The sequence below is a fragment of the Castanea sativa genome, chromosome 7 (assembly GCF_040712315.1).
Source record: "Castanea sativa cultivar Marrone di Chiusa Pesio chromosome 7, ASM4071231v1".
Taxonomy (NCBI): Eukaryota; Viridiplantae; Streptophyta; class Magnoliopsida; order Fagales; family Fagaceae; genus Castanea; species Castanea sativa.
The window spans coordinates 21,376,757-21,389,702 of record NC_134019.1 but is presented as its reverse complement, the minus strand read 5'-3'; the positions used below and the strand labels follow the sequence as shown (position 1 = coordinate 21,389,702).

At 35.8% G+C, this 12,946-nt stretch overlaps 1 protein-coding gene across 1 annotated transcript; it reads right to left on the bottom strand.

Moving 5' to 3' along the window:
* Nucleotides 1–8,183: 8,183 nt before the first annotated feature.
* LOC142644133 (3-epi-6-deoxocathasterone 23-monooxygenase CYP90D1-like) lies at nt 8,184–11,838 on the bottom strand. The gene is made up of 7 exons (XM_075818811.1): nt 11,427–11,838; nt 10,935–11,268; nt 10,362–10,686; nt 9,734–9,883; nt 9,223–9,468; nt 8,432–8,521; nt 8,184–8,339 (listed from the first exon to the last, which is right to left on the bottom strand). The coding sequence occupies exons 1-7, from the start codon at nt 11,836–11,838 to the stop codon at nt 8,184–8,186; spliced, it is 1,713 nt and encodes a 570-aa protein (XP_075674926.1).
* Nucleotides 11,839–12,946: the final 1,108 nt, after the last annotated feature.

Genomic DNA, 12,946 nt, shown 5'->3' with positions numbered 1-12,946 from the left:
TTCAATGACTTCTTTAAGTAAGTGCATACTTGGAGGAAGAATAAGACTCTTTTAGAAATAATAAAGTACATGATTAGTATTTCCATTTGCTTATTTCTTTTGGAGATATACTCTAATTATTATTATACATTTTCTAAATTGATTTCAAAAGTTTGGTCCTAGGACATATGTCAAATTGTGGATTGGGTGAAAACCTAGTATATGATACTTCCACTTTTTGAGATGTTCAACACTTGTGCTAGAAAGGAAGTCTAACAAATTGGAATCAAAAGGTAGAAAAATGTGTGTTTATGTTGGGTATCCAAAAGAAATTGCGGAAGATTATTTTAGTAGTCATAAAGATGACAAGGTGTTTGTAAAGTATAAATACAAAGTTTCTAGATTATGACTATGTGAATAATCTTAAAGCAAAGCATAGAATTGTTCAAGAAGAAAAATGTCAGAATTGTTGTAAGACAACTATAAAATACATTTAGAAATGAGATAGTTGTATTAGATATACCACAAGACATTATTCTATATATATAGCTAGACCACTGGTACAATATCTTAGTGGGAGGATTATCAATTACGAAATAAATTCATACCTTTAGGATAAGCTTTTGAAGTCATTCTACAAGTATATGATTTTGACCATTGGCCCTACGTAAAGGCAATAGATGATATAAATATGGATTACTGGATCAAGATTATGTGAATAAAATTAGATTTTATTTAAATTCTAGAACTTGTAGAGGCACCTAGTAATATTAAGCCTATTGTTCTCAAATAGATCTATAAGAAAATGAGATTGATAGATTTGAAGGTATAAACCTTCAAAGTCAAGATTAGTGGCGAAAAGATTTATTCAAAAAGAAATGGTTCGACTATGAAAAGATTTTTTCACCAATAGTTAAGTTTGACTCTATCTAGATTCTCTTATCCATTATATTTCACTTAGATAAAATATGACAATGGATATCAAGAAAGCTTCTTTTAGTAACAATCTTGAGGAAGACATCTATATGATGTAACTAGACTTATTTATAGCAAAGAACCAGTAATGTTTAGTATGCAAATTGCTTAAATTCCATTTATGGACTAAAGCAAGCACCTAAGTCATAAAATATCATCTTTGATCAAGTAATCAAATTGTTGGGCATTTTATCTGCGAAGACTATAACATATCAACTAAGATGATTTGTCTTGATCATGGAAGTGGAGACTTCTAGTTGATATATTGATAAGTTTTAAGAGTTAAGACATATTGAACTAGACTGCTGTGAGATTTATTATTATTTAAACGACTGTCAAATGAATAATAAATCTCACGATTTCTATTTACATGAACTCTTAATCCTTAGAGAATAATGAACCTGATCATGACATGTAGGTTACTTTGATATATTAGGAGTGAGATCTAAAGTCACGATCAAAACCTCAGTATATTAGGCAGCCACATTTAATGTTGATGGAACATATATTCTCAAGATAAAATTCATAATCTCTTAACGGAGATATAAAACATTCCCTTGAGATAAGTTTAATGGGTTTGGTTATTCAAAGTGTTAGGCCTAACCACTTTAGTAAGGAGTTACTAATGCATATATTTATGAAATTAGATTTCATAAATATATGATGAATAACTTAAATGATTGAACTGGGTACACAAGGATTAAGATGTAGTAATCTTCAAAGTAGCTGTCAATATTCATGATTTTGTATTACTACGAATATTTTAATGAAGGTATTGCATGTATAATAAAGTCTTGGGATATAATTTATTAATAAGGCTTAGAGTGCAATTATATTTATATAGTGATATTAAATATAATTAATGGTAATTTTGGACTTGTCAAGAGTTGACAAATAAGCCTAAGGCCCATTGGAGCTAGAGTCTTATTTGTTCCCTTTTGGTCTCACTCCAAGCCATATACTAAAGTCCAATTGGAATGACCCAAAAGGCTAGACCAATTAGATAATCAGTTATATATAAGGAGAGAAACATACATAATTTCATAAGGTTTTATGAGGAATGAAATGGTGTGTATGTGAGTGTAAGCCACTCTCTTATTCTCCCTTGAACCATACGTGTAAATTGATTGAGAGACCACACTTCTTGAGCGGAAGTAGACTTAGAGTGAAAATTAAAAGTGTTCCCAAGTACTTCTAATCTTTGGTTTTGAATTTCACCGCATCAAGGTATGCTTTCTTGTTCTTAAATTTTGAAACTTACATAATACATGTTATTAATTGTGAATGAAGTAGATTTGTTAATTTTTCGCTGCATTTGTTTTATATGCGATACAAACTGGATCTGGATCCTCTCCATTTCTCTTTGAAATGGAGAGTGTCCATTTCATGGACAGGATGCATCTAAAATAAACAAGGGTGTAAAAAGTGCCACGTCAATTAAAATATAAAGCACTTGACTATGGGAAAACTCAACTGTTGTTAAACATTGAGTTAACTAAGCAACCCTATCTTATCTGAATATTTCAAAATCTCAATCTTTCTCCTCCATTGCCATGCTTTGCTCTGTCTCAATCTTGCCGTCGCCGCTGCCGCTATCACCAACGTGCCAAGCCACAGTTGTTTCGTTAGCCACGTCTCACACTAACCCCAAATCGCCGAACCCACTGCCCAGTAAGTTTTCTCTCTCTAATTTCTTATTTTTAAGCTCTGTTTGGCTGCTTGGAAAACAAAGGAAAATAAATTAGTGTACTGCTATCTTTTTGTTATTGATTTTGTCATGCTGAATTTGGTTTCTATTCTGTGTGGGTTGAGCTTTGGGATAAAAAAAAACAACTGGTGTCAGCTTTATGGGGTTTATGGGTTGTTTTGATCTGAATTTGTTCCAAAATGTATGAAATTTTTGGGTTGTTTTGATACCACACCCAAGTTTCTTGAGACTAAGATGAAAAATCTAAAAAAGGAAAACAATAAGCAAAGCTAATACTGGAAGGGCGTGAGAAGAAATAGAATTAATCATTGGGAAATGGAAAAATCTTTATAATTTGCAAAAGTTGAAGAAAAAAACATGTAAATGATAACATATAAGAAAAGCATGAGTTATTTTTTGTAAGCTAGGGTAAACTCTCTTCCCTTTGTTGTGCCTCATCTTCTAATTTATTAAATTATCTTAAATTTTTGGTTAGTTGTTTGCAAACTTTCAATCTGATCTTTTTAATATTCTTTTGGGGAGGACTTAGGGGAAATTTTTTAACAATTTTTATTTGGTAAGCATGCATTAGTGCACTAATTCACCTTATAAAAAGCTTACAACCTTGTCTGTTAATGTAAAAGTGCATCAGCACTGTTATACACAAGTAAGTACTGCTAAAAATATGTACATATGAAAACCAACATATTTGAGTATCTTCAAAAGCCAACTACAAAAACTATCCAAAAACTTGATACAAAATGTGCAAATAACAGTCCAAGACTCCAAGTTGTCCTAAGAGCTAGAATCTATCAAATGTGAATCTTTACTAAAATTGAATTTTAAAGTTGCTCAGTTCAAGATACATTGTCTTCAACGAGGCATGGAATACTTCAAAACCTTTCAAAAGCTTTTCTTGATAAGGAGTAAAATTTGGTACATGAAACTTTGCATAACAAAGCTTGCACTTGACTTCATGAATAACACTTATACCCTTCTCTTCAAACCTTTTTACAGTTGGGCTGCTAGGCTGCTTCAAGTCTTCAACTCATTTTCTATAAAAATAAAAATCATATGCATTATGTACATCAGAAAAAAAAAATAAAATAAAATAAAATTTCTTAATAATCCATACCATCAAATTAAAAGTTCTACACATATTGCAAATACACCATGAGAAACATACTCAGCCATGAAAATGGTCCAAAATAAGAACAAAAGTGCAATCTCCTTTTAAATATACCTTCTAGTGGAAAGGAAACTAGGTAAGAAGTGAAACAAAATTCCAAACACTTATGTTTCAAAAGAACATGAATTCAAAGAGAGAATAGAATAATGTTCATCCACTCATTAGACTCCAAAGCAAGACAAGAAACTGCATTCAAAAGCCATTTAATAATAGATATTTTGATGATAAATATTTATGCTTTTAAATGCCGTAAGCCAAATGTTCAATGCTTTAAACACCTTCACACAAGCATTTTGACATATCAACCCAGAGGCCATTTAAAATTCAAGCACTAGTTAGCTAGGGGATATGATACAATGTAAATGTATGATTCAAGCACGCCAAGATGCAAAACCAACAAATACAAAAACAACATATATTATGGAGATTTATAGGCCTGTTGTCCACTTCAATAGATTCTTTAAAAATCATATCCTTTAGTTAAATTAGTTTTCCTGATAAAGAATAAAAAATGGTTTAAAATGTATTTTACTATGTTCCGAATTAACTCGCAAATACAGCTTCTCACCAAGATTCAATCAGCCACTTTCTTTTCATTTGTACGCCACTTTATTTCTCCTAGCTCTTCCCTTTCAATTAGAAAATTTCTTACAAATTTCAATCAATCCCCAAGCTCAAAAAAAAAAAAAAAAACACAGAAAAGAGATCAAAATCAGCATGAAGAAATCAATAAAAAAATAGCTGTATAATAACTTATTTTCCTTCTTTTTCCAAGCAACCAAACAGAGCTTATCAATAAGAAATAAGAGACAGAGAGAGAAAACTAACTGGGCAATGGGTTCGGCAATGTTGGGCTGGTGTGAGAAGAGAGGGAAATAATGGTGGCTTGGCACGTTGGTTATTGTGGCAGCGGCAACGGCAAAGGCAAAAAGTTGAGAGAGAGAGAGAGAGAGAGAGAGAGAGGTAATGGAGAAGAGAGAGAAATTGAGATTTTGAAATATTCAGATCAGATGGGTTTTGAGGGTTAATTGAACAATTAACCATAGTTAAGTTTTTCAGAGTCAGGTGTTTTAGATTTTAATTGATGTGGCACATCCTACACCATTGATTTATTTCAAATACATCCTGTCCATGAAATGGATACTCTCCATTTCAAAGAGAAATGGAGAGGATCCAAATCTATACAAATTATGTTTTTCCAACAACTATACCCTCAGAGGACAAAGCCGAGGTCCGATCCAAAGTGGTCGGGGAAGAAGGTTTCCAAAGTGTTGTCCATGAGGAGGACTTTGAGGTTTTCTATCATCCCAATATGACCGAGGACGTGGCAACCACCTCTACTTCAGCTGTTGTTGCAGTTGGTGCCAACTAGAAGACCGCTGAAATTCCTGAAAGGATGGTAATCGAAAAAAGGGTACCCAACTTGTTATCCCTACTGGAATCCCACGCTAATGATGCTACCCCAGAGATTCCGGTGGTACCGAGGCCTCCTACTTCTCCTCCTTCTCCTCCTCCTCCTCCTCCTTCCAAAACTAACCTTGTTAACAAAAAGAGGAAAAGGGACAAGAAAGCTAGAAAAGGAGTCACCAAAGAGGGTGAAATTTAGGAAGAGACTCCCCTAGAGCAAACTAGGGGTTCCAAGGCCACTCCGGCACAATAGAGGAGGGGTGGGGAGGTTACCGAGGCTGCCCTTGAACGTCAGCCTCGGGTTCCTAACTGGAACCCCCCTTTGGTTTTAAATTGAGGTCCTCTTCCCTTGAACTCCTCCATCCGAGATTTTGACAATAGGAGGACAGACTACGTAGCCAATTTTGTGGAACATGCGTTTTTTCTACCTCGAGATATGACCGTGCTTTGTAATCTAAAGAAGCATGAGATGTTTTTGTCCCTAAAGAGGGACTTAGCCTTGGTATGCTGATATCCTTCCTTTCTTACACAAATATACGTATGTATACTTATTTGCTTTTTACTTACAAGCTCTATTGCTAACTCTCTCTTCTTTTTTTCCTTTTTTTTAAAGGCAACACAAACGGCCTACGTTTCCAAGGATTGGGTGGACCAAATCCTATTCAAGAAGAAAGAAGAGGAGTCTAAACGCTATACTGCTCAAAAGGCCCAGGCCCAGTCTGACAAGAAGCTAAAGGAGACTCTCCTCAAATTAACCGAGTATGATAAAGCTCTGAAAAGTATTGAAGCATCAATAGAGAGCTCTGATAGGCGCGCCCAAGAGCAACTTCGTCATCTAAAGGAAGCTGAGAATCAACTCACCCTCATCGGAGAAAAAAAATTAGGGAACTGACCAAGGAGATGAAGTAGAAGGACGAGGCAATTGCTAAGGTCGAGCAAGCAGCCTATAACCTAGAGCAGAAAGAGACCAAGGCTCACCTCAAGTCCCAACTTGCTGTTGTGGGCTGAGGTTTATGCCTTAAGACTTAGATCGAGGCTCTGAATGTCGTTGGGGTAGACGAATCCTCAAGGTTAAGGAACCTAGAGAACATGTTATATCCCCTTTCTATTAGAGTTAGAGTCACTACCTCTGCCTAGAGTAGCATCACTCCTTCAGCCCCATAAGCTTCAACCGAGACACCCGATCCAACCAAAGGCAACAAAGCTCTTGTAGCCGCACTGGCCTCTATTGAGAAGGAGGGCCCAGCTCAAGGCAACACTGCTCCCTCAGCTTCACACCCCTTTACTGAAGAACAAAGCTCCTAAGAGGCCGAGAAAAATGAAGGGTCGAAGGAATAAGAGAAATAGCTGTCGAAATAAGGCCTCTTTAAAATTCTTGTAATAGGGAACACATTGTACTTTCTTTTTGTAAAAACTAGCCCATGTAGGGCCTTTTTGCCATTATCCCTGTTTGTTTTCAATTCTTTTTATTATTATTTATATTTTACTAACTAATGAAGATCTTTATTCTATTGCCAGTTTTTTTTTTTTTTTTTTAATTTCTGCCTTAACATATACTATTCTTGGAGAGAGATCATATGAGTGATTCTCATTACCTGAATTGAGTAACAAAGTGGTGTAGGAAGATAAAAGCTTCCAGCCTGGCTAAATCAAGCCCAGGACATAGCCTTTGCCCACCTCCAAAAGGAGTGAAGTTACTACTGCTCATGTCTTTGTCCTGTGAGGGACCCCAAAGGCACAAACCACTATTTGTTACTAAAACAGTAATTGAAAATGTTAGATTATTTGGTAGTATATTTCGTTGTTGTTGAGTTGACAAGTTATGACCTGTTTGAATTGAGAGGAGAAGAGGGAGGAATGGAAGGAAGTAGAGTAGAGTTAGTAAAAAATAGGCTAATTTCTTGTCAACTCTACTCTACTTTCCTTTACTCCTCTTACCTCCTCCTCAATCCAAACAGACCATTAATGATTTTTGTAAGTGCACAATTGCACCTGGACCCAAAGACAATTACGGGCTCAGGTCCAATGAACCTTAAACAATAAAATTTGTAGAGTGTGGGCTTGAAATCTAGGTTAGAGGTACTGAGAACTTGATAACAGGCTAAGAGTTACAAACACTTGTAAATAACAAATGGTAATTGCAAATAGACCTCCTCGGAAGTAAGCCGAGGACTACTTTTGTATTATTTCTCTCTCTCTTAAAAGTTACAATTCTTAATTTCTTTCTTAGTTACCGACCGACCCCCTTTCTCTGGCGTTCATCCCCCTTAAATACTTCTTTTCCTGATACTTTATCCACGTGTTGCTCCAACCCTCTCCCCCCTAGATATTTCTTTTCTTCGTGCCTTTGAATAGTGACCAGAAGTTTCAGTTCTACTGTTCAGGGGTCACTTCCCCATTAATGCGGCCAGAAAGGTAGGTGCAAAGTCTTTAATGTGGAGGTGGCAACCTTTTCTTTTGGTATTTTTCTAACACCGGTGTACCTCGAAGGTTCAGGGTTTCCCCCTTTAACCATTAGTCTTTCCAGGGTTGTGCCTTGACCTTCATAATGAAGTTCTGAGTTCTCTTGGATCTGTCTGAGGAGAAGCTCGCCCTTGGTTGTATCCTCGGACCCTCGGCGTATGGGCCAATTTGCAGAGCTAACAAATTCTTAACTCAGGAGTAGGTCGGCCCTCCATGCTACAGTCCAAAGGCCCATATGCCCACTTAGGTCTTTTTACTCCCCACAATTTTCATATTGATTCACTACTGACAATACTTTATTGTCTTCTATTAGCAATTTGTCACCTCAACCGTCATAGAAAAAAAAAATTGTGAGAGAAGTTGTATCTATGGACTTATTGTTTACTAAGATAAAGAGAATTACAAATGACATGGGAAGCTAAAAGTTACACCAAAAAGATGGGTTCTACTTACTTGCCACCTCCATGGATTGAACTTGTAGGGCTAGTCATAGTGATTCGCACCAAGATGAACCGATCTAAAATATGCAAAAACACACCATCCCTTTGGTATCAAATACCCTTTTATCTCTATGTCTCTCATGGCTTTACGCATCACTCCAATTATAATGTTTCCCATCCTTAGAGTTTCTGTAATTACCTTTAGGTAAAAAGAAACACACATTATTTATTTCATAATTAATGGGTTGTGTTAGTTTTTCTTGAGTCTTTATCCAGTTTAATATAACTTACACTTTGTGTAAATGACAATGATAAGTAATCACTCCAAGACAAAGGTTGTCCAAGCTGAGCTTTGAGTTCTTTCAGCTTCAAGTTTTCCTCCTGAGTTTTATCAAGATTTTGATTACAAAAATAAATTATATATAAAACAATGGTACTTTTTTGATGAATAGTATAAAACAATGGTACTAATAAGTAATGACTCCTACAATTACATGATGTCTGTGGTATTCCACCACACGTACAATATGTCATCTAATAACCCTATCATAATTTTCCCAACCAAATTAAATGGTCTGAATAAAATCTCTATACGTCCCCTCAAAAAAATGAGAAACTATTTTCCAATTGGTGATTGGAGACTATTTTTTTTTTTTGTGTGGAAATTAACATTACAACTAATAAAGTGTGGACAAACCCTAGTAGCTACAAATTCTCTGAGTATCAATTCGATCTACTAGTAGATCTTTGACAAAATTAGTGGGAAAGGAAACACTCCTAGACATGACTAAAAGTGGTCAAAAAATTGGAAATGCATGTCACAAACTTACAAAAAAGTTAGTCTAAGAAAATTGGACCTGCTAGCCAAATAGGATGCATGTACATGCAACTGAGGTGACACCGGCCAATTATACGAGTAGGACTAGGTTGAGATCAAGCTAAGATGATAATGACCTTGACACTATATGTAAGCCATGATTGTAACATGTATAAGATGATAATGGTCTTGATAGTATACCATGATTAATTGTAACATGTATGGCTTTGGTTACAACTCCATTAAAAACACAAAATCTTCATACCGTTAATTGTTGTAGAGCGGTGGGGCAATCTGAGAGGTATTTTATTGCAAGAGTCATGAGAACTGGCACTGAATCCTCTCCGGGTATCATCATGTCAATCATATTATCTGCTATTAAATCCTCTGTTAATTGTTCACTTGAATCATTGAGTAAGACATCTACCACATCTTTTGGAACATTAGAGAAGCCACTATGTTTTCTGGCTAGGATTACATTTTGTACTAACTTAACCATTTTCTTCTTTGCCTGAAATTGAAATCCAAGTAATCACTAGTATTAGGAGGAAAAAAAAATTATATATATACACACACAATAGGTCTATACACAACTTTTTTTTTTCACTGTTGTTGTATTATTATTTTTTATGTTTAATAAAAGTGATGTCAGTAGTAGATTTAAATAGAAATAGTATTTTTCTAATTAATCATAACAGGTTATGTTAACAATTGTAAAAAAATTATGAAAAATGTTGCATCTCTATCATTACTTTATAAATAAATTAATGACTTGCCTGTAGTGATCTGTAGAGTCTGGTCCCGGGTATGTTTACGGGCAAAGACATGAGGCCAGAGATAAATTCTTGGAACTGTTTCTTAAGAAACTCCATTTCTTCACCGGGATCCAAACTAATCAATGCCTTAACTAGCACTTGAAAGGCAATCTGGAGACAAAAAGGGGTAGATCTTAGTTACTTTTATAAAGTACTAGATAACATAATAATTATGAATCTAATTTTCCAGACAATATGATTCATGCAAAATTATTACGAACCCCATAGACAACTGGGTTCTACTTTATAGCCAAATCATCTTCAAACTTAAGTAGAAGCCAGAGAGATTACTTAAAAATGAATGATTCCTTTCACAAGAGAGAGAGAGAGAGAGTGTAAGTCAATCATGTGCCTATTGGGGCTCTTACTTTCTCATAAAACATCTTAAACACAGTAAAAGAAGCCACATATAGATTTAAGAGCAAGAAATGGCATAATTTGTTGTATCTATAGTATTTACTAGAACTCTTTTCAAGGAGATACCTTAACCTTAGAGGAAGCAGAAGATAGATTCAAACTTAAAAGATAAGAACTTAGCTCCTAGACCTCATAAATATGAGAGAGAGAGAGAGAGAGAGAGAGAGCTAACATTTTTAGTTTCATCTTGCATATATATGGGATGGTCATCTTTCCAATTTGCCATTGATTCTTGAACATACTTCTGCATGTCCCTAGTGATTTGAGCCTTGAGATGTGGGGACTTGAAGAAGGCTCCTATGAGTCCATGGATTCTCTTTTGTAAACTCCCATTGATGACCAAAATAGAAGACTTCCCCATCAACTCTGTGAGAGATTTGGGGTAAGATGGCACAAAAGCCTTTGCATCACTTTGAAGAATAAATTTACTCACTTCAGCATCAGTTGAAACAATTGTGGGGCTTCCAAATATGTGTGACTTGAACACCTTGCCATACCTACAAAACCACAAAAATATTTGTTATACACGTCTTCATATCTTCACCATTTAATTTTCAAGCCAAAGCAAAACATATCAGTAAAAGGAGAAGAGTAACAAAGTATATATAACAAAACATACATATGGTAATTATACTAAAGCATATATATAGATTAGCTGAATGTTAATAAGAATATATACACAGCGCGATAGAAAAATATGATCTGGGTATTTCTTATTAGTACTAATAATCATATATATACTTACATGCTGCGACGTTTGTCCATGAAGCTCTCAGAACGGTCAGAGTAAGCACAAGATACAAACTCAATGGTTTCCCCAATAAAAGGCAATCCAAGAGTGCCTAAAGGAAGCTCTTCTAGCAATGTTTCAACTGCCTCTAGATGGACACATAGAAGATATGGTCCTAAATATGAGCGTTCATATAACTTTTGTTCTTCTAAAAGCCAATACCTTGGTGCATTTCTACGAGCCTTCTCTGCTTTGGTTTTATCATTGGGCAAAGTCCCTCCTTGAGAAACGAGACTATTGGGTCCATCTAAATAGGGTCCATTTGTATGATATTCACCCCTACTGGGGTCTGTTTGTCATAAGCAAGGATCACAGGGTTTTCCACTAGTATAATTCTCGGAAGGCTTCCTCCAGCCAATGTAACTAAAGTTGCCAATTAATCAACGTGTGAGTTTCTACTTCAAGGTACTTGCTTTAAAGTGAAAGACTCAAAGTCGGACTACAAACGCTTAACTTGGTTTAAGTACCACTCCATCCTTAGGTCCTCTGCCTCAAATTCCCCCTGAACTTGCCCAGCTACAAGCCTTAAATCGCAATGAACTTTCATAGATTTTCCTCCAAGCTTCTTGACAACATTTAGTCCTGCTTGAAGGGCCTCATACTCGGCCTCATTGTTTATGGCTAAGAAATCTAGTCTCAAAGACTTTTCTAGAGTAATTTGTTCTAGGGAGATTATCATGATTCTAATTCCTGAGCCCTTCTTGTTGGCTACCCTGTCAACAAATAACTCCCAAGTTTGCTGAGATGAAATTGTGTTTATCATAATTCCTTTCTCAAATATCTCTACCTCTTCGGAATCAGGTTGTTCTAATTCCTTAGTAAACTCTACTACCAGGTTAGTAAGGACTTGCCCTTTCATCACTGTCCAAGGTAAGTATCGGAAGTTGAACACTCCCAATATTGTTCCCCACTTTGCCACTCTTTTGATGTAGTCTGATCACCAAAGCAACGCCTATAAAGGCAAATGGGTGAGGATGACGACTGTATGAGCTTGGAAGTAGTGGGGAAGCTTTTTCGTAGAATGGATGATGGCCAGGATGACTTTTTCTAAGGGGAGGTATTGGATTTCAGCTTCTTGGAGGGATTTTCTGCCGTAATAAACCAGCTTTTAGGCTCCTTCTTCAACTTATACCAAGACCAAACTTACTACATGTGACATAACAGCTATATTAGCATATAAGACCTCTTCTTTTTCTGGCTTGAATAAGATTGAAGGATGAGTTAGATATTTCTTTAGCTCCTCAAAGGCCTTGTCACATTCCTTGGACCAGAAAAAATCCTTCCATTTATGCAACAGTTGGAAGAATGGTCTACATCGGTCGGCCGACCAAGATATGAATTTGTTTAGGACCACCGTCATCCTAGTCAAATGCTAGACTTCTTTAGGGTTCCAAGGCGAGTATAAATTGTGGATAGCCTTAATCTGGTCAGGGCTGACTTCGATTCCTTGGTAAGTGATCATGTAACCCAAAAATTTTCTTGATCCAACACTGAAAGAACACTTTGATGCGTTCAAGTGAAGCCTATGCTTCCTCAATATTGAAAAAACTTTATCTAGGTCCCCCAAGGAAATTGAATATACTAGTCTTGAATTCATTAAGTTCTGTTCCTTGGGAATGGTCCAAGGTATAAGTTTACACTTGTTCTTAGATTACAATGATATTACTTTCTTATCTTTTCACTTCAGATGTTTTATCCCCCTCTTCACAAAGGTCTCTTTGCCTTATATAGTCACCTAGGTTGTATCTTGGCCTTCCACTTGAAGGGTTAGGGTTTATTTCTCTTGATACTTGTCCCATCAGGGTCTTATTAGAAGGTTTCTATACTAGGCTGTGAGCTGTGATGACACTGTTCACATTTTTATTGAATTGTGATAGATCACATATGTCCTAACTCTTTCTTTTCATTACTTTTTCTTTTTTGTCTTTCTTTTTGTTAGGACATATGTGATTTATGTTAGGAACATA

What these genes read in the sequence shown, in the direction of transcription:
- LOC142644133 (XM_075818811.1), bottom strand. Translation starts at nt 11,838, where the DNA reads ATGAAAGGGCAAGTCCTTACTAACCTGGTAGTAGAGTTTACTAAGGAA. An exon ending in TGCAAGATGAAACTAAAAAT is followed by an intron (nt 9,884 to 10,361) that starts GTTAGCTCTCTC and finishes TTTTGTCTCCAG; the next exon opens with ATTGCCTTTCAAGTGCTAGT. An exon ending in GACTCTACAGATCACTACAG is followed by an intron (nt 9,469 to 9,733) that starts GCAAGTCATTAA and finishes TTTCAATTTCAG; the next exon opens with GCAAAGAAGAAAATGGTTAA.